At 41.4% G+C, this 21,758-nt stretch overlaps 1 protein-coding gene across 4 annotated transcripts in view; it reads right to left on the bottom strand.

Moving 5' to 3' along the window:
- The window catches only part of stard13b (StAR-related lipid transfer (START) domain containing 13b), a 59,558-nt gene that overhangs the window by 14,742 nt on the left and 23,058 nt on the right, over positions 1 to 21,758 (bottom strand). The window contains exon 1 of one of the 4 annotated variants that reach the window (XM_041046650.1): positions 17,570 to 17,992. The exons of 2 other annotated variants lie outside the window; for them this stretch is intronic. In XM_041046650.1, coding sequence (XP_040902584.1) covers positions 17,570 to 17,693 — 124 coding nt within the window. In that variant the 5' untranslated portion in view covers positions 17,694 to 17,992. Of the gene's footprint in view, positions 1 to 11,704; positions 11,942 to 17,569; positions 17,993 to 21,758 lie in introns of those variants that run through there. One more of the 4 variants, XM_041046649.1, reaches the window with a different exon arrangement.

The following is a 21,758-nucleotide window of genomic DNA, read 5'->3' as shown; positions in this document are numbered from 1 at the left end:
ATGTGGGAAACGTTTCATTTAAACATACAAAAAGGAAGTGTGGTTTTGCAGAGTCTAGATGTTGTTCCGGTGGGTCAACGAAATGGAAAAATGTAGGCAGCTGAAGTCGGGGAAAACCATGACATAAACTGTCAGCAATCAGCAGCAGTGAATCACGCTGAGGCACTCGGCTCACAAGGCTCTGAACTAACCTCATCGGAATGATTGATTCTGCTTCACCTCTGTCTCAGCCTCTTTGTCTGAAGTAAAAATCAATGAATGAGAGGAATTGTGTGATCTGTGTGTCGTCTGAGACACTCTCAGTGTTGCTGTGTCACCTGACAAGTAAATACATTAGGGTGAGACACTAATTTACAGTGTCTGTTTCCCTCAATTTGGTAAGGTCTATACACTAGTAACTGGAGTCAATCTGTTTAAGAAGAGATGCATTTTCATCTGGAAACCTGCTGTCTTGTTTTCCAAGTTCCATCAAGTTCTATCTATTTCAAAACCAATTTTACATTATATTACAAAAATATGCTTCATAAGGAAAATCTATTGGTGTAAACGTGTGGATAAAATGCCAAGCTTTTTAAATTTCTAGGGTTTGCCATGGCTCTGTGACTACATAAGGACATCATATCCGACCATAATTTCCTATAAGATAAGTAGAATTCCAGATGTAGCCCACTTCTACTGTGCCTGCCTGACTTTGTGACGTTTCTGCCATTTCCTCTTGTAAAACATTACTCTTCTGACCTCCTGGGGCCAGGACTCCGTATAAAGCTCTAAGCACAGACAGAAAAATGCAGGCTATCCACTTTAGTCACCTTCACAAACCATTTAACAGTAAATACCCTCTGTACTTATCAGACCTTTAAAAGCACTCTAAAACAAACTGCTTGAATTTATAAATACTAACTGTGTAGACCCTTATAAATGTGTCTGTCCATTCCTCCCCCACAGCACTGCTGCAGAGACATCTGAATGAATCAGCCAGACAAGCCAGGCAAATATATCAGTCAAAAAACACACAGACTGTTACAGAGCACTGTCTTTATCAAAAACACCTGGAGACACAGAGAGCCTGTAATATGGAAAAAAAAAGATTCCAGTAGTGGGCTGGCTGGCGGAGAGGTGTCGTCACGCTGGGAGGAATGGAGGAGAGGCCTCTCTTCTCCTTTATGATGCTAATTCCATACAGACACCCACTCACAGTGAGCAGTCAGCCTTACTGTAAAAGTAAGACGAGACAGACAGCCAGGGGAAACACACACTGCCCCCTCTTCTAGTCTGACCAAAAAAACCACAACATCTGATGTCTCATGCCCAAATTAGCCTTACATTTCCTTTTGTCTCACAGTTTGAATTTGTGAAAGGGGGAGAAAACAGGAAGCACAAATAATGGTGAACAATAGTCAAAAGACAGATATGATGACCGAGAAGCAAAATGATTATAGATGTAGAGGAGACACAGGAGATCTGCTTTTTACTGATAAGAGTTAAGGTCCTCTAAGTTTAATACTGCAGTGCCCCCTGTAATTCAGCTAATGTTGTGGGAATAAAGTTGTGCTATTTTCAAGGGTAGGTGTTAATTAACAAAGCTTTACATGTCACTCCGACATCCACAGCACAACATGCCACAGTCGTCAGCAGATCAGTAGGTGCCACTCACTATTATCACAACACATCTTCTTTTCACAGCATTCTCATCATCTATAAACTGGCAAGGTGTTGAGACAATGGACAATTGTCAAATCTAAAAGATTATCTGTGCTCAAAAGGTGAGTAACAACACAGAGCCTTTGTGGATGTGACTTCATTCTTGATGCAGTGATTGGCACATGAGCTGGCTGACTCTGCAGGCCAAGTAATTACAGATAGCCTGTGCTGAATCACCCACATATTTCCAGCCCCCTCATTTGATCATGTGGGGCACACAGGGGACCTGTCGTTATCCCTCAGTCGACATGGGATGCAGGTTTAAAATGATCAGCTCTAGGCTATGTTGCTAAGACACCAAAGCAAGAGTTCCTCAAATACAAATGAGCTAGCAAGTCCTGGGCCTGCCTCTGCCCTGTGGTCCACAGTGACCTGTGGAGAGATCTTTTCAGTGGACCACTGGTCTCCGGTAACAAGTGGATATACAAAACAGACCTCAATGCCTCCTGGAGGACGGGGACACAAACACAGAGCCAGCCCAGGAAAAGCCACTGCCAAGGAGGCATTAGAATTCTGAGTGTTTCACAGACATCCACAACTAATTTAAAAGCCACTTTATACATTACAGACCATCATTTCAAATATAACTATACAGACAGATCACAGAGATACTGTTTTAAATATAAACATAGTCTGGTTTAAGAACCTCTGTATTTTGAGTGACCACTGGTGAAAGACTGAAGTCCACCTTTGATTCCACAGCAAACACACACACTCACAGCAAGAGCTTATTGATTCTGAGAGTAAATAACATAACTATGTGAGCTAGGGAGCTGCTGTTGTTGACCATTGCCAAAGCCTGCTGGGTCAAAAGTCATCAGGCCTGTGTTTTTCTCTTGAGGTCCTGTATTGAATTTAAACAAGAGCATCACAGCTGTGGTAACACTCTCCTTCACCTCTGAAGGACACCCAGAGAGAAGGTTCTTTCATCTTCAGGGGTAACAGCCCATCAACTCTCTCTGTGTTTCTCTGTCTGTCTCTCTTTTTGTCTCTCTCTAAATTACGCAGGTTATTTATGATAATACAATGCAAAATGACAGAATTAAAATACCCTTACGTTCACTTGTTCCTATGCAGGGTTGGTTACCATTAATCTCATAATAAAAGCTAAAGCTGATTCATGTTTTTCACGGTCCTGCCTGAGAACACATTAAAAATCAAGAGAGATGACTGTTTGAAGTGGGGTTATGCTGTTAAAACCATGTGGGGTCAGCATGATGTTGTAAACATTTTTAAACTATGGAAAATCACTCCAAGTTGTTTCCAAAAGCAGCCATTATATGTGTTCCAAGTCATCAAACAACAACCTGGGAGAGAAATGGGAAAGATTATCTGAGGGTGGCTGTCTCTTTCTACCACAAATAGCCCGCCTCAGTGAAGGATTTACAAATTATCCCAGACCCAAACTGCAAACTGATAGCCCACTGGAGCTGGTTGGGTGTCACGGCCAGAAGACAAATAATGAGGTATGATGTTTGGGCTGCGAGACCTCTGAACAAGCCAAGACTTCAAAGTTCAAATCGTCAGCTATGCAGTGTTTTCATCCAACTCGTTACAGTGTCTCACATTCACTCAGTTTTGAGAAAATGTTCTGACAACCACACGTTGATTCCCTGGGGTTGCTTAGCAAACAGCAAAAACCGAGGGAAGTGTCGAGTGTACTCCAGCTTCACAGACAGGTGTTCTCCTTCTTCCCCGCTGGTCACACTACATGATACGCTGGCACATGACTTTCAGCAGACACTTGAAAAGAAGTGCCCTTTACTAGAAAAAGGACCTCTGACCCCAAACCTATAGGAAGGAGGAGACATCTCAGCAATTTCCAGATTCCCAAGTACCTCTGTTTTATTGCCATCAGCTCTGAACAGAGCACAAATCAATCAGCAGAGCTTTCTGTGAAATACATACTGCAACGACTTCCAAGGCACGATGCAAAAGCTAAACACTTCCAGACACTGGACTGCAGCCATGTTCCCACGCATGTTAAAGTGTTTTGACAACCATCCTGGAGGCCTTTGCTTTCTTTGGTGATAAAAGCATCAGCTTTGGCTCTTGGAGATTTCCTTCTTCATTTCATCCAGGCATACCTCCCCAAAACCATGGACTACTTCTTCAACCCAGTGTTGATCTTTTGAGAGTACTCATTGCGCTGGTTGTTCAGGTGAAGTTATTCACTCACTCTATCCACAGATAAATAAATAACACAGTTCAGGATGAATAAAGCAGAGTGGACAGTGATAACACACTTCAAGGGCTCGCTATGTGTGATGATATTCAGCAGCTTTCTTCTTTCAGAAATTGGGGATTTTAGCCAAATCATATCTCTTGTTGTTCTTGGTCCTCATACCAAAAACATTTTTTTATTAAAGAGAACCCCTAAAAGGTAATAACAGCATGACAAATCTTCCCAGGAAACAAATAAACAGTTAGATAGCCTGATGTAACAGAGCAGGAGAGGCACTGTACCTGAGCCTGTCTGAGTTTACCCCAGCTCTTTCTAACTCAGATCTGGGCTTTTTCAGATGCCTTTTCAACTCCCTCCTCCTTGCCTCCTTTGCCAACTTCCGTACAGCTGCCTTCTCCAGCGTCCCATGTGTTCATGTAGTTAACTGTATCCCTCTTAAATCCTACAAATATGTACCACAAGTTCCCTATAGGTTTGTTTTTGAGCGTTCGAACTGATTTGAAGTCCATACGTTTCTTGTTTTATGTAAGGCTCAGTAGGCTGCATGCCTTGCCATGTCATGCTGTTTTCTCACTCATAATATACGGTTGTGTGGCTGTAATTCTTTCTTCCCTTTGATAGCCTATATAAACACTGTAATTTGGTTTTCCGAGAGCACCATATAACACAACTAAAGGGGGATGGCTATGAATTACTGACAAACACTCAGCCAGCTGACCTAAAATCTCGACTCAAACATGGCTGGAAAGTTATCAACACATGTTCGGCAAGTCCTGGCACCCACACAAATCAAACGTCTCATGATGAAAGCCCTCTTAAATTCAGTAGAAGCTAATAAGTACAAAAATACTATAAATTAACAAACAAAGTTTATTGTGTGTCCCTGGCTCTGCAAAATACAGGATACGGGTAAAAGACGAGAAGAAAAGCATCCAGAACTACCCTTAAGTCGAATCCTGCAGAGCTCCATTAGATCCACCTCTCTCTCATTTGGACTGGATCCCAGAGGGGACTACGCAGGGTTCCCTCCTTCTCTGGGAATGGCCTCAGAGAGTCAGAGGGTAGAGAGGGGGCCAATGTCAGAACAAGGGCCCCTACCGTGAGAAAGCCCTCTAAGGACCTCAACAATAAAAGCATGGAGCCATCCCTTGGGACGCTGGTCCTAATTAACAACATCAAAGTGAACGGCCACAAGACTGCCTCAGGAGCCTCACAGGACTCCTGCAACAGACTTGTGAGTCGCAGCAGAGAGAATGATACTGTCAGTTGTGTTGTAGTTGTGTATGATGAGGATCGGTGTAGCTTATAAAGAATGCTACCCACAGACAGAGTTAAGTGTTTGTTCTGCTTTATCAGAGCATTCACAGAATCTCTCCTTCACATACACACAGAGCACTAATAGAAAATACGGGGCCATTTGTCATGCCATGTGACAGGCTGTGTTCAGACAGTCACCCTCTGGCTGAAAGGCCTATAAAGTGAAGCGACAGTAGCTGAATGTCTGTAATCTGTATGCATGGTGCCTTTGTGCCTCTGTCAGTTTTTCCAGCTAATGACATGTACCGTACTCTTTTACCACAGGAGGGCAGTCAAGCGCTGAACTGCTGGTTTACATGCAGAAGATGAACACATAACTGTTCCATATATAACAGAAATTACAATAATGCAGAATGCATTTAAATGAAGCCTGAAACATCAGTTATCTAATCAACACAAATCAATTTGGAGCGTGTTATACACAGTTATCTTCGTACTTTTTTATTTTCTTGTGAGCTGATGTTTAGATCCATTTGCAAAACACAAATCCATGAAATGTAAAAGTAAATTGAGAATTTCAATATCCCTACATGCTTCATTTATCCTAGACAAATTTGCAGCAGCTTCAAAACACCGGCCTGATCTCCAAGACTGCTCTCAAAAAGATCATTCTTATGACAAACAATAGACTCTAAATATGTAACAATATGACCCTATTTGCTTTATGTAGGTTAATAAGGCTTTTTTCGGTGAATTAGCATTTTTCTAATCTTTGGAATGTAAAAGACCTGAGAACAAGAGAGGTTTTCCATCATGCTTCTGTTAATGTGTGACTTTCTGTTCCTGTTACAGTGCAGCTGAGGCATTTCTGAAATCTGCACTTAGTAAATGATTAGCCCTGCACATGTGGCAGCTGTCAGTGACTGGAAACTGCACTGATCCACACACAGAAGAAAGCCTTTCAGGAAGGATGTGAGCTCAGCCTGCCCCCTACAGGCAAAAAGTGGAAATCTACATTAAAGCTCTATAAATGTAACCTTTACTGGAGGTCAGTTGGATTGAGTCAATATGTTCCTGACCGTTACAAGATTTCCCAATCATTTACTCGTTCTTTATCAGTAGGGAAGGAAATTACCAACGGCTTCCAAAAAACTGTTGGTATATTTTGGCTGGTGAATTATGGGATGTACAGTAGGAACCACTCACAGCTGTAGATAAATCAGATGTGTGTAGACAAAGCATGATCTGCAATCTAGTTATCTGTGGGCGTGTATGTAAAATAAGATGTTAAGCTCTGTTTGTTTTTGTTGGTATTAAAGCAGGAGATATGAGAGATATGAAAAAAAATCACAATGACCAAAACCAATTCCTGCAATATCAATATGTCACGATACAGTATATGTGCATATTTAGACATTTTAAAGAGGTGAGCATTTCAGAAATAATTTCAAGAGAAAGTTGGATTACTAATTGATACATTGCCACTTTAGTCAAATAATTTGTGAAATAGGATCTATAATATAAATTATACGGACTCAGTTGTACTGATAAACATCCATCAATTTACATTTACAAGTTTCTTCTTCAATCTCAGCCTCACATACACCCTGGACAGCCAGCCAATCTATCACAGGACTAACACATGAATATTCACACACATGTGGCAATTACACAGGGAGAACATGCAAACATCAGCATGTCCCAGCTCAGTTCTACATTCAAATTTTTTTATCATCACCATTTTTTGTATATTTTAATTTTTTCCAGCAGTGAGCAGCTTCCTTTGTGCATTGCTCTGTGGAACAACAGGGTCCATTGACAGCAGGAGTACATTTAGTTTAGTTTGAGTGCACTTCATTTTGTCAATTATTCACTTTTCCAGTGTAAACACAATATATACTCACCCATGAATAGAATAATTATATAGTACGGATTTAGGACACAGTGATGCTATGACTGAACCATAATGCAGCCATTAGACCCTGATGTGGTATTCATTTCTTATTCTTTTAATATGTGTTTAGTATCTGTTCAACAGAATCATCACGTCATTTAAGCAGTACAAAAAAGCACAAGTCATAAATTTAATTATTTGAAGTGCGATGACTATAGTACTGGATGTAGACGACCAGCTAATCACATTGTCAAAATTGCTTTTGTCTCCCTGTCAGTATTATTTACTGCCCGCTGAAGGTAGCAAACAAGATCTGCATAACAATCACGTCTACAGTGGAGAGGTTCATGAATAAAAGATAATCTGGGTTTATGTGAACGAAGTACACAATGCTTAAGGCTACATCATCACTTATCATCAAACCTGCGTCTGAATGAAGGAGCAGTTATATTTGTTTCGCACTCAGATGATCTAATGTGCCACATGTTGTAGCAGACCACTGATGAATAATTCAGTTCTCTGGAGAGAGGAGTCTTGTGAGGGAGAGGGCAGAGTCTGACCAGATTCCTTACCTTGAAGAGCCTTTCTACCGTTACAACTTAAAAAGACAAAACAGTGCAAACCCCTTTTCACAGCTGGTTTCTAACAATTATCCATCTAGTAGTCAGAAGAATAACAGAGGATGGAGGGTAGAGCTTCTCCTCTTAACAAGCTGAAGTGTTCTTGTCCTCTCTACGCTCAGCATTTAAAATCTACAAGTGTGTAAGTGCTATACACATTAATCTGCTCAGAAACTTTCCACTTCTCTCTCTCACTCTGTGCATAATGTTGGGGGGATAGTGTGTGGGTTAGTAGTTAAATTTTGCAGGACATTAAAACTTTGTCATTAAACTTCTCTTAACCTTGATGTAAAGCAGCTGATGTTTATAAGAAATTGCCAGTTAAATACTACTGAAAAAAACATATCTAGTAGAGAGCATAGTGTAATGAAGGCAAGAACAAATGTGGCTGACAGCACATTAACCTGAAAGACACAGGCCTCTCAGCCATGACAGCCAAATAAAAGGCACGCTTTGTAACTCCAGCACACAAGAGAGATTCACTGAAGAGCACACAGCTGCCATGCAATAACTTGTGTCATTTGACAAGAAACGCACAACGTCCTCAACCATGGCAGAAGGCACTAATGACCTTTCCAGGGCAGAGATTGGAGCCCACTGGCTGCACCAAGGTCAATAAGGCATGGAGGGCCAAGGAGAGGTCACACTGGACAGAGCTTCTTGTTTTGAAACACAACAGCCCCTCGATGAGGGGAAAAAAAACCAAACAGCCACAGTCAGCGAGCAAGCTTTTAGTCACGGTGTAGCTTTCAGCTGCTCAAGTTTTCTGCCGAAGCCCAGATGAAGTTCCCAGGACTTTTCGGTGGCTAAACAGGAACACTTCCACAACTGAAAAATGGTCTCTTAGATATCTGAGAATACTCATATTTTCACTACAATCCAGCTTGATGTACAAGAAGAACCGCTGAAACCATGAGCCAATGCAATAAATATGTGAGTTCTAAACTATATATGGGAATATTATTATGAAATGATTCATTCATATTTGGACATTTGCTGAAATCCCCACTGAATCAGTCCCTCCCATAGACTGTATAAGACAGGTCCCTCCCTGTATGTTACATACCTCAATACATCTCAAGATTTCCCGATAGATTTCATACCCAGAAGATCTTCAGGTGCAATGTCCCCTTAGAGACCTGAATACTATCAATATATGTTAGCTATAACATCCTTGTGCACAAGCATGATCTGCAAAGATCAAACATGAAAGCATGTGACAGGTTTAGCTATAAAATTGCAAAAAATGTTACAGCGAGTCATTAAACATTTGGGTGAACAAGAATCAAGAATTTAAGATAAGATTGTTTCCTCTATGATGGCAAAAATAGCTCATTGACTCGCATATGATGGCCTGTGTACAACTGTGAAGATTAAGGGTATATTGGACATATACAACATGTAAAATTTGGCACTGTAACATTTCTTTTTCTGATGCAAGAGTAGTAACAACAGATGCAGAAATCCTGAGAATCTGGAGTCCAGATGGGCTGGACAAGGAGGATGCAAGGCGGACAGAGCAGAGAGCTGCAGAAACACAGTAGCCCTTCCAGAGTGATGAAGTCTGGAATGCTCCTCCAAAAAGGAACATTTTCAAGAAAGGACATTCCTCCACAATAAAACCGGACCCTTTCTCTAGCACAACAATCCTACTGTGCAGTACGCACATGTCTGTTTCTTTCCATCTTATTTGCACACAGCTGTGCTTTTATATCCATCGACGGCTGATGAGATATACTGGACCATGTTTTGGACAATAAGATCTTCAGTCAGTCCCAGTACTTTGTCCATGGCTAATCACAGAGGGCCGAACAAGAACCCACACACATAGCTCTGGTGGCTTTGAAATGCCATCAAATCGGAAACATGACTAAGACCCCACAGGCTTCCCTGGAATTTGGGGTGAAACAATACATGAGTAACTCTGCCCATCACCATGGCCCCCATTCACTTTCAACCTACTATGTCAACAGGGCCAGCCAGCTGGAATGCAGGAGCCACTGCAAGGCAAGGAGATCAATCCTGCAGCTCTGAACTCTCTGCAGTGAAACGCTTAAAATACCAGCTTACTAGTGTCTCTCTCATTTCAAACAGGTATGCATCACATAAGGTGAGACATAAGATGTATGAAAGGAATGAAAGGAAATAAGATCTGTACGAGGCTCAACACTGCTCTCCTGGGGAAAATGAAAAACTGAAAATTGCTCAATTAAGACATTTACGGCAAGTCAGACTGAAAAACTTAAATTACCAAAATTAGGTGAGAAGATTGTAATGACAGATAATGGCAGTACTTAAAAAGCAGATGGAAATATGTGAAACATATTAAATGTCTCACAGTTTTAGCTTTGTAAGAACCATTTGTGTTCTTAGAAACTGTTACCTTGCAGATAATTGTATTATCAGTCATGTGTAAGGAACATTACACAGAAGATTGTATTCACTTTCTAAAACAAACTGCTTAATATTATGTGGGATTAATTCACTGGAAAGTTAACATTTCCTGTGTTTTACATCCTGCAATTTTGTGAGCTAAAGTACTTACATTACTTTTCTAACAGTTTAACACATCCACACATTGGCTGAATGCAACACACCTCAGCACATACAGCTGTGCAATGAAATCTGTCAAATGAATCAAAGCTAAAATTCAACCAGACCACACTGAAATTATTACATTTATACAAGTACTTAAAAAGTCACACGTGTCACTAAACACACAAGTAAAAAAACTGTTAAAATGACTTTTAACATAGATAAAAGAATCTGAAAACCCACTTCAGACATGTACATATTTTCTGTCCTTGTCACAGATAATCTTAATTGTTGGTTGGCTGTCAAACCAGACATCTGTAATCTGAAAGCACATGTCAGGTTGCATGACTGCACATGCCTGCAAACATCAGATCATGAAGATTTCCCCCGAAAAACAAGAGCAAGTACACATATTTTCATCCTGACACATCAATCCAACAGTGAACCCTGTGTATCCCTCACATCGTAATAACCACAAAACATTGCTTGTGAGTTGTCTCAGTCCTCTGTGGTGATACAGGAAAACTTGCCCACACAAGGGACTGCATTATCTGACTCATTCTCTGGTTTGTGGTGCGCTAAGCTGTGTGTTGCCATCAGATGGCTGAAGTTTCTTTCTGATGACTTTTCTGTTATGAAATGCGGCCAGCCTTTGATCCAGCATCAGGGTTCCCACACCTACTGGAGGGAGCAGGCATAGCTGTGCTTCGTCTTCTCTATTGTTATGCATGCCCTGCCCCCTCCCAGGACTGACCTTAAATTTCCAGGTGAATGCAAAGAAAAGAGGTTACAGACCTTGGAGAAAGCAAAAGGAAAGGTCAGGCCTTGTTGTGGTTAAAAAAAAAAAAAGCAGCACTATTGTTCTCCTAGCCACATACAGCCAGTCCACAAATGAGCTGGAGGCTTGTAAAAGTGTCAGACATTCATTGATATATCTTGTTTACACTGTAGGCTTATCTGTTCTTACATAACTGATCCTACAGCTTTTCACCTCAGTGTTCGTTGCAGTCAGTTAATACTAACTGTTTACCACTACTGCCACCTTGACTACTTATTGGCTGAAGGTCAAGTTTGACTTTGTCAGCTGTGACACACACACACACACACACAATTACCCCATGTTCCCATTACATTTGTCTTCCAAAGATTATTTCTATCGAATTCCTCCCTTATCTGGAAAGAAATGAAGGAAGTAAAAAGCCAGAGATATGAACTGACATTTGACAAAGGTAATCAGCTGATCCCAAATCAAACACCACAGCGTCCTTGCTCAGTTGCCACCAGGTCATCCTGCATTTATACTCTCATGACTGTTATTCCTTTTTCAGTATGTGTTTTGACCACCAGCTCGCTTAGGCATTACCCTTTAAATTCCTGTAAGTATGACAAAGAAGGATTTATTTAAACAGACTACGTAATAGCTGGCTCTTCAGCCAAAGTTTTAAAAAAGGCTGCTTTCCAACCAAAAGACCACAGTCTCAACTGTCACTTCACTCCAAACACCTCTCCTACCTCCAGCAATCTTCTTGAGTAGTTGCTGCCTGGCAATGATCCTGCCCAGCCTGTACCCTGAGCGTCTGCGGTGATGATCCATTCTCAGGTAGATATCCTGAGTCTCTGGGGTCATACTCCCTAGACACTCGCTGCCTGTGGACTCCGGGAGCTCCCGAAACATGACTGAAACACTGTGTCCCAAACAAGCCCCTGACCACTGGCTGATACACACTAACCCACACACTATCCCCCCAACAGAAAACTTCACATACAGGCGCAAAAAGCCTGAAGTGAGCTGAGAGGCAAGGCAGAGCAGAGCCTAGGGGGAGGAGTGCCAACTCTTCAGTGTATTTCTTCGGGTCATGTGACCACAAGGAGGCCAATGGCAAGGGAGCAGTGGGAGTACTGCCCACCTTGCTGAGCTGAATCCAATGTCTGTGTGAAGGCTTGTCAACTTCCCCCTGCTCTGGAGGGAAATATAAATACCATTGGAATGCCTATGAACTGAGTGAGGAGAGCAGGAGTGGAAGAAAGAAGGGTGTGGGAGGGCTAACAAAAATAGAGGTTTTTGGACCCGCCCTGCACTAGAACAACTCTCCTGCTGTTGCTGGTCACACAGGTGCCAAGTTTACTGGGCGAGAGTGAGTCTGTGCCATTTTAGAGAAAACTACAGAGGAGAGGGAAAGAGAGGGAGAATTTGTTTTCTTGGTCTGAGAATGCTAATTTCTGCTCCCCCGCCCCCACCACATAACCCCTACTTCCAGCCGCAGGAAGGCCTCTCAGCAGGTCTCCTCGAAGTGTCAGCTCCTCAGGGGGAAAAGAAATTTTTAGCTTGAATACATCTAGTGACCTAGATCCCCTTTCCTCAACACTGAAAGGAGAGATCAGTCTCCAGCATGTCATCTGTTCAGCTCTGATGGCTGTTCAGCAAAAGGAATTAAAGCCTCTTTTGACACCATTGTGCCCACATACAAAAAATCTTTACCAAATACTTCATAAAATATGTAGAATATATATTTATAGTCAGTATATAAGAAAGCAATGAGCTTTTCCATTTTGCACTAACAGGAAATGTTATATACAAAGCGTGCCAGCAGACGTCAATCAAACTGAAGAAAACATTGTAGCTGGAAAAATCGAAAAAGAAAATGAATTCTAAATATTGAGTCAAGGCCAAAATGCATGTCAACTGTAAACAATAAAAATGTAAAAACAATTTAATTAAAATAAATATTGAACTGTAACCACAGTCAAGACTTTTTCAGCATGAAAGCACTACTCAAAGCCTGCTTACAGTTATCATATAAAAAGGAACACATGCCTTTATATTTAGTGGTAAAATCAAAACTTGTCACTAGAAATGTGAAATAGATACGAAAGCAATTTACATCATTTGGGATGATCATTTCTGATGAAAAATAAAACGTATGTTCCTCTAACTTAGGATTCCTCTTGTATCAGCTGATTTACAACATGGAACAACAATCTCCTCACATCTTGAGTAAAGTCCACATCCGCACAGGGAGACCCACCCAGTGCCAATCAGGGCCCCTGCCAATCTCCTTGTGACTGTCTGTGAACTCAGCATACAGGCTTGCCTGTGTAGAGCAAGCACGGCGCCATACATGTGAATAGAACACAAATGGGCAAGTGACCAAGTCAAACACAGCCCCTGTCTGTTCCTCTACCTGGCTGGCAAAATCTACACTAGCTTAAGCTCACAAAGACCACAATTCAGCAGCAAACGTCAGGGACCGCTGCACATTTTCATAAACCTCTCCTGGGTTTAATGGCCCTCCCCACACCCTCAGGTGGAGCTATCTAAATAGGTGATTGTTGCTTTTTTAAGGTACGAGGTGATGGTATGACACTGTTCAGATGATTTTGCAGGGCAGTGACTCATGTTTTTACACACGCAAACAACTGTGTTCATTCATAGTGTAAAGGGAGCGCTTAAGGTGTCAGATTCAAAAATGAGTGGCAGCTTGTCGGCAACAGTGTGATCTCCCTGAACCCCTTTCTGTGTTTTATTCTTCCCTCCTTGTCTAGACGAAGAAATTTACCAAAAGCACCACGTATTGCATTACAGAATCAATCACCCACTTCTATGAAACATGATAATGAATGAGATTAATGGTGTTTTTGTCTCTGTCAGCACTCAAATATCTCAGCGGGGATTGTGAAAGAGCTACGAGATCTCCAGTATGTCCTTGTGTTTAACTTTGTAATGCATGCCATGAAGAAATGGCTGTGGTGTGTCCTTAGTGGGAGTGTTGTGTGTCAAGCACAGTGACTCCAGCTCTTATCAAACTTGTTCCAACACGCCTCTGTCTGGGTTTCAGAGCTCAACTACTATAAAGCATGGCAACAGGAATCCAGACTCACATTAAACACACAGACACACACAGACACATACACATACACACACACACACACACACACACACACACACACACACACACACACACACACACACACACACACACACACACACATACTGAGGCTCTGTAAGAGGTCAGGCGGCACGGCAGAGTGGATTTTGCTGTTCATCACAATGAAGGCAGTAAATGTTAGAGTGTGCTGACAAATTAAGCCAAAACTGTAATGCAGGCATTTAACGCATGTCCATCTGTCATTCATTCTCAGCTCCAGGACCCAGCATCAGCCAGGTGTGATTACAAAAGGGAAACTATTCTGAATCATGAAGCTGAGGCCTGGGGCCCAGAGATGATGAGTACAGAGGCAGCTGAGTGGGGTTTAGACACTGCTCTGATGTGGTTTGATTCACCAGCAGACACATGTAATCTGCACTGGGCAGTCCTGGCTCTGGTGTGGCTATGTTTCCTGTGGTTAAGGCTTAAGAATAGCCCCAGTGTGACTGAAGATTTCCACCTCATGAGCCACCAAATGTCTGAATTCTGAGCTCAGGTCTGGGAGTAAACTGCATTTTATTACTGTAAGACCAGTTGAGCTGCTATTCAGATAACTTAAAGCAGTTGGGAAGCCCATCACAGAAGTAGGTGCTCAAGTACGTTTTCAACCCACAACAAGTGTGAATCAGAATCACCTTAAGCTCATGTTTACAATTAAGCACTCCTAAACAGCTGCATAAGGCTGGCGGGTTGTCCCCAAACAGAGGTGTTAAGTTAAGAAGCAACGCATGTCTAGAAAATCATAATTAACTTAAAAACACAGTCAGAAGTGAGTTTGTGCTTTGTTAGCTGACATAAATCGCCGACAATTAGCTGTCTGAACACTAGTTAGTTTGGTTGGGTGCCCCTTATGAATGCGTTTCATGCGTTTCAGGTTTTCACTGTCATGCTCACGTGCGACATGTCAGAGATGGACACATGAAAGCTTGAAAACTTGCAGTTTGAATATTTCTGATGTAAAGCCCAACTTTCAGCTGAAAGATGAAGATGAAATAATTTGTAAAATAATGGTCTGCAGTATCTTGAAATTGCATTTATGTGCGAGAGTTGAGCAACTGACTCAACTCAGGTCAAGCTCAAGTCAAACTCTTATAATACAAAAAGATTGTATGCATGTCTCCCAGCAAGTTTTTTTTTTAATCTACATGGAGTATGACAGCCCACATTTATCAGTTCTGGCTCTTGCTTTACAGCTAAACTAAAATGAACACCTATTAATCACAGGAGGGTAGATGACGCTAATGCTTTTTAAAATATTTGCTTAATACAGCGTGACCTTCAGCATAGCAACACGGCACAGAAATCTGAATTTGAACAACGTATCACAGGTTCTATGCTTTTGTCAAAAATCTTTCAGGTTGGAGTCAGTGCTTTAATGTACAAAACCATTCTATGCAGCTTTGACTGAAAACTGACGTCCTGAGACAGCTGCCATCCATCAGTGTTTGGCTGTAAATGGGTCACCTCCTGCACGATTTTTTTTTCATGTTGGGCCAAATCCATCTCAGATGAGCTAGAAATTTGCCATCAGGGATCTAATACACCTGACCTAAATTTCACCAAAACCCAGGGTTCCTCTCTCTGATTTCACTAAAATCTGTTTTGGAACTGAAACACAAGTTTTCTGCCACTTGACCCACATAACACATTCACAGTCAACATATACATATACACAGAGGCACAAAAAACCCTGAAAAACCCAAAAATATAGATTTGCAGCTCACCTAGCAACCTAGAACAAAGAGAACTTCCTTGCAAAAAAAAAGTAAAACAACATTAAATTGTCTTTCAGTCCATCTGTCAAGTCTGTCATTTGTATCAGCCTGGTCTATGTGTGTATGTCCCCATTGTTCAGTGTGTGCATAAGCAGCTCAGTGCGTCAGGACTGCAGAGACTGCCAGATGCATGGCACACATCACTGAAATGCACACTGTATATGGAAGAGAATGCAAGATTAATGTGTCAAATATCCAGACAACGCAGGACTCAGCTGCTGCATCAGTGCTGTGCTTCAGCAGGCTGCACAGCTGAGGTCAGCATGTATCAAACTTCACGCACAATATACACACACTCGTGTGAAAGTTGACCAGTGGCTTTGAATCTCTGTTAAAGAAAACAGACCAGTGGGATGAGATGTGTTCTGATACATCACATAAAACATCTGGTCTCTATTTGTGCGACTTTAGAAACCTCTCGTCATTCATGTGGCTTTTCTACATGAGGAGCTACTGTGGTCAATTCACTGCACCCAGTGGTAGACGCAGGTTACTGCACAAATCATTGCTTTCCACTGTGACAGAATCATTACATCAGGCATTAAATACTAAATCCTCAGTGTTTCTCTGAAGTTTATCCCAAAGTATCTTAAAAATATTTTTTTTCCACACTATAATCTGTTACTTATAATCTCTGTCTTTTTCCTGATATTCCTTCTTTGAAGCAATCAGCATAACATGTCTTGTCCACCAGAGGCACAGGTGCATTTTAAGAGGACAAAGCAAATATGTATAGACCATTTCATTGGAGTTGCATTGCTAGGAAACAGTTCGTCCAAGTATAATCGCAGCCAGGTATTCATACAAGCAAACCGAGCGATGAAAGATAAACATGTTTATATTTGAAACTATGAAATGGTTTGAACTACCTAAGTGACTGAGAAACAGTTGCAATATTGTAACACTACATCATGCAGAAGAATACAAGTGAATAAGAGTTCACTGCTGACTTGATAGACAATATACAGACAGACAGACAGAGACAGACAGATAGATAGATAGATAGATAGATAGATAGATAGATAGATAGATAGATAGATAGATAGGTTCACACCACAGATGATATAAAAAAAAAGCAGTACAAAAACTGGGCATCAGCGCCACTCTGCGGTATTACCAGGCACATGGTAATTTTTAATGGGTAAAGTTGGCGTCAGACCCGAACACTGTACAATATTACTAAGGCTTTCCTACACGTGTGCAAAAAGACTCTAAGTTTAAGCTGTTCAGACACAGTTAAAAATAAGTGGGATAATAATTCACTGGATACACAACAACACACAAATGATTAGAATTTTTTTCACATTTTAATTTTTAAAACACACCGGACCGCATGCACATTTCATATCTATCCATTTTTTAGTACAACTACGTTTTTACACTGTACCCACCGACTGAACTTAAAAGAAGAAACCTGGCCAACTCTATCCAAAATCTACCAATACGATTTTCAAAATTTCTTTTGCCTCTAAAAAATACCGTTGTTGCACCACTATGATGATGCTTAATGCACACCACTAAATTATGTCATTCCCATTACTGGCATCAGAAAATCAAAGTGACTCTATATAATAGCTTGGCTGACCTAAGCTTTTTTATTCTTCTGTGCTGGTTAATTAACCCTCCATCGCTCTCTTTCAGCGGGGTCTAGGGTCTGCCTGTAGCGGGCTACTGACCTGCCAGTCTCCGCTCTCTGACATTCTTCCAGAGTAAATCCCAGGCTTTGGATGTGGAGCTCCGCAGCTGCTCGCTGAAAGACCGCCGGAGCTTCAGTTTCGCCGAGTTTCTTTTAGATGTCATCGCAAATCCTCCTCTCGGACATAATAATAAAATCCACTTCGCCTCCACTCAAACCCGTTACGTTTAAGTCTGCGACAGAAAATCACCTTTCCTGTTCCCGGTTTAAAGTTTTTTTTCTACTACAGCAGCAAACCTCACTTTGGTGCCCGGTCTTCTAACAAAGCTGTCAACATTTTGAGGAGAAAAAAAAGAAAATATTCCTTTCGGTTAGAGACGGAAATCAATAAAATGAAAAAAGTAACAAAGTGACAGTAAAACACCAAGACAGACTTTCACACTTCACACCAGATGTGTGTGTGTACGTGCGTCTGTGTGTGTGTGAAGGGATCCACGCTCAGAGAGCGCTACTCATCTTGATGCTTTCAAGTGCTGCAGGAAGTATGGGAATTACCAGAGCACACATGATCCTCATAATATATTTCAGTATTATATACAATTCAGAGGCACAACACGATTATAATATGGTACAGTTAGTACTTTGGAGTAACCCTTTCAGCATTTCCATAATGTTCCTCCAACTAAAGAAATGTTTGTTGTGCATAAACCATCCTCAAAACTACAACTGCAAATAAGTGAAAGACAACAGTCCATTTAGATCACAACAAAATACTGTATGTCTGGATGCTATGTCCAAGGTCAGTTTCCCCTTCAGTCTGTTCCTGGATTACAATGTAGCACATCTCCGAGGGACATGGTTACTAGAATTAAAACAACCACCAAGAGTTTCCCAGTCCATTTTGAACTTTACGTGAAACACTTGAAGGCATCACGAGTAAGCATACCCCCCCCCCCCCCACACACACACACACACCTTAGCTCTCAAATGACACAATTCAAAACTGAGCTCTCACATCCTCCAGCCCAGTCTCGCACTTCATTATCATCCCCTAAACTGTAAGACTGAATACATAAGAAGATACCAAAGAAAGAAAGAAAGAAAGAAAAAAGAAACTAGAATAAAACATCATGGTAATGTCCAGCTACATGGAATTATTTGTTTTTGGTGATCAATAATATATCTATAATCATGATATCACTTAATATAATACATCTAGAATTTCCTTTAAATTGTAGTATATAAATTGTGAGTATAGTACTTAAATTTCTCTTGGGTATTATTTAAAATGCAGCAGGTCCTCGTTTTTTGGGGGATGCTTTATTGGGATGGGACCTGTTTAACAACTATTATTAGTTGACCTAATTTTCCCATCAGGACGATGTGGCCTATTATTTTAAAGCTTAATGAGAGTTCAGCCAGTTCTCCCCAGGTAGGTGAAAGTAGGTGAACCCTTCAACAGGAACATGGGCTCAGTTTCAGCACCATTTACTTTTGTTGTCACAATATCTTGTGCCGCAGATACTGAACAGAAAAAAGAAAAAAACTATTTTTCTATGAAGCTGCTGCTGCCTGCAAGACAGCGACTTCAGTAATCATTATACCATAATTATTTTAGGAATTTCCTCCTATTATTGAATGCCCATTCAACCAGTGCATGACCTAAGAGAAGAGATATCATATCAGCCGTATTAATTTCTTGGTCACCAGCTGGGATTACTGTTATAACAGGTTTAATACCATGATAAACACACAGTCTTAACACAGAGTGACAGGCTGGAGATTGACAGTTTCTTAAATGAACAAACCTCTGCTGACCCCAGTTTGCCCCCTCCGTATGAAGCTGAGCTAACATTACCTCATTTCAATAAGGACGGAGACCCTATTTGCCACCGAGAGGATGGGTGATTTACACATTATTAGAAGGTCACATACTGAGATATCTGAGTGCCAAAGGAGTGTGCAGCTGAGGGGGGGAATATTAATGAAGGTGTCAGTTTTCCATTTGCTCTATCTAAAGCTGAAATAATGTGGAGCCTGTGTGTATGAGACCCAGTGAACTGCTCTGATCTTACTATATCTGACATGAAAACATTAACATCTACATTTTTCAAGTTTAAGACTTTGTGCGAAAGACAAACATCAAGATTGAATCTTCCTGTGAAGTAAAACATCAAAAGTGAAGGAACTTAATACACCTCAGTGTGACAGCTTTTCATCTGCATTGGGATCTAATTGAATTTTTCACCTAAGGTTTAACAAGTCACAGGAATGAAAAATATGTGAGAAAATATAGATGGTTCAGCGTGGGTCACAAGTGAGCAGCATGTTACTATTTTCAGCCCCACTCGCTCAGACCTCAGGCAAAATGCAGCTTGGAGGACAGAAAACACACACACACACACACACACACTTGTCTAGAGAACCTGTTTCATTTGATCCTGTGACTTTTTGGGAGGGGTCAGGGTTAGGCCAAGTCAAGCACCTTGTTTTTCTGTCGGTCACGTGAACAAGGAAGCCCACAGAGAAAAAAAAGCTGAAAGTTAACACAATAATTCTGTGAATTAAACCCAAAACAGCCAATACATTCCTCCTTTACTCAAAATAATACCAGTGGTCTATTTCCTACTAAAGTGACACATTTACTTACAAAAATAACACAGATTCAAAGAAGGTTCAAAAAACTTTCAAAACGTCATCTGTCCATCGTCTAACTAATCTGTTGAAGGGTTTGGGGGCGACATGAGTTGAAAACAGGATGATGAATGAGTGTACGAGATGTCAAAGTTGTAGACAAGGTATCAATCTCTGGCCTCGGTGACTGACAAGGCTGGAATGGACAGACAGACAATACCGTCCCTGTCAGGCCTTGAGAGTAAAAGTGATGGAGGAAGTGCTGCAACAAGGTTCTGACCTCTCTCGACATGAATCACTGGAGAGGTAAACACAGCCCACCACTGTGCCTCTCCTCTCGTTCTCCAAAAAGAAACTACCACTCGCACAATAAAGATGAGCATTATCGCAGGGAGGCTCATTATGGCTAGACGATGACTTAGCCTCTGGAGAGGTCCTTGGCAGTGGAAGTAATAGCAGATGCAAAGAGAGGAAACATCAATCAGCTTGAGAATGTTTTCCCTTCGCTGACTCACCCACTTGTTTGTTTTGGCCGGGCAGGTTTTTAGAAAACCCTCGTTTTCCCGTTTTCCCTGAAAAACTGGCACATTTTCTGGGCTAGTTTTAGTCCACTCTCTCTCCCCCTCTTTCATAAACACACACAGATAAACACACATATTTATTTGTGCACTAAATTCCAGAGTTTGTGTCTCTGTGTGCTGCCTGTGTCCGTGTCTGGTGACTGATGTGGAATGCTGCCCCATGGCTGCAGTGGGAAAATCCCAGATGTGAGGAAACTGATTTCTCCTCCGCGATTGGGTCATGTTGTTGGCCAAGAGGTCTTACACCAGGCCCCCTTGAATAGTCTGGGAGATTGCTCTTCCCAGCCTAATGGAAACAAGGCTCAGAGAGCGGGGAGAGGGGATATCTCCCCTCCACCTCCACCCCGGCCCCTGAGGGCTCGTCCCAGGCATGTGCTATAAATTTCCTGACCATATATTCCCAAGCCGAGTTCATTTTTCCAGAGGAGCCACACATGTGGTGTATATCTGGGTTTAGATTATGGGGTTGGGGAAGGAGGAGCTGACTTAGGTCCCAATCCATTAGAGTAGCCGCTAATTCTATTTTCTTAGAGGACTGTCCGTTGTAACGTCATGGTTTCTTCCTATAGTGGAGGATGTTCTTTATAGAATCATTAATTCCCAAACAGATGATGTCAAATCTGTTTTCAAAGTCAAGAAGAAAAATAAAAAACTCACCCGCTCCACATCTTCTCATTGCAGCAGTCTGTTACATAACTTTTTGTATTAAACTACAACACAAAGTGATGTTAAAAAAAAAAAAGAAAAAAGAAAAAGAAAAGTTTGTTTTAATATGATGAAACGTCTCTAAAAGTGAGAGCTTGCAAGGGTCAAAGTTTGTATAAAGAGGCTTGAGGAATGTAAAACTGGCATGACAAGCGTATGTGGCTATTGTTTCATTGAATGACAAAGCATGTAATGCTGTCAGGTCTGAATCTGTTAAGGCTGCATTGCCCACAAAAATGCATGGGAAAACATTTACACCACTGTCCAGCACCTGGTTTCTATTAGAGCAATGAGGATTTAATCACAGAG

Source organism: Toxotes jaculatrix, chromosome 9 (genome assembly GCF_017976425.1).
Source record: "Toxotes jaculatrix isolate fToxJac2 chromosome 9, fToxJac2.pri, whole genome shotgun sequence".
Lineage (NCBI taxonomy): Eukaryota > Metazoa > Chordata > Actinopteri > Toxotidae > Toxotes > Toxotes jaculatrix.
This window is presented reverse-complemented; position numbering and strand designations above follow the sequence as displayed.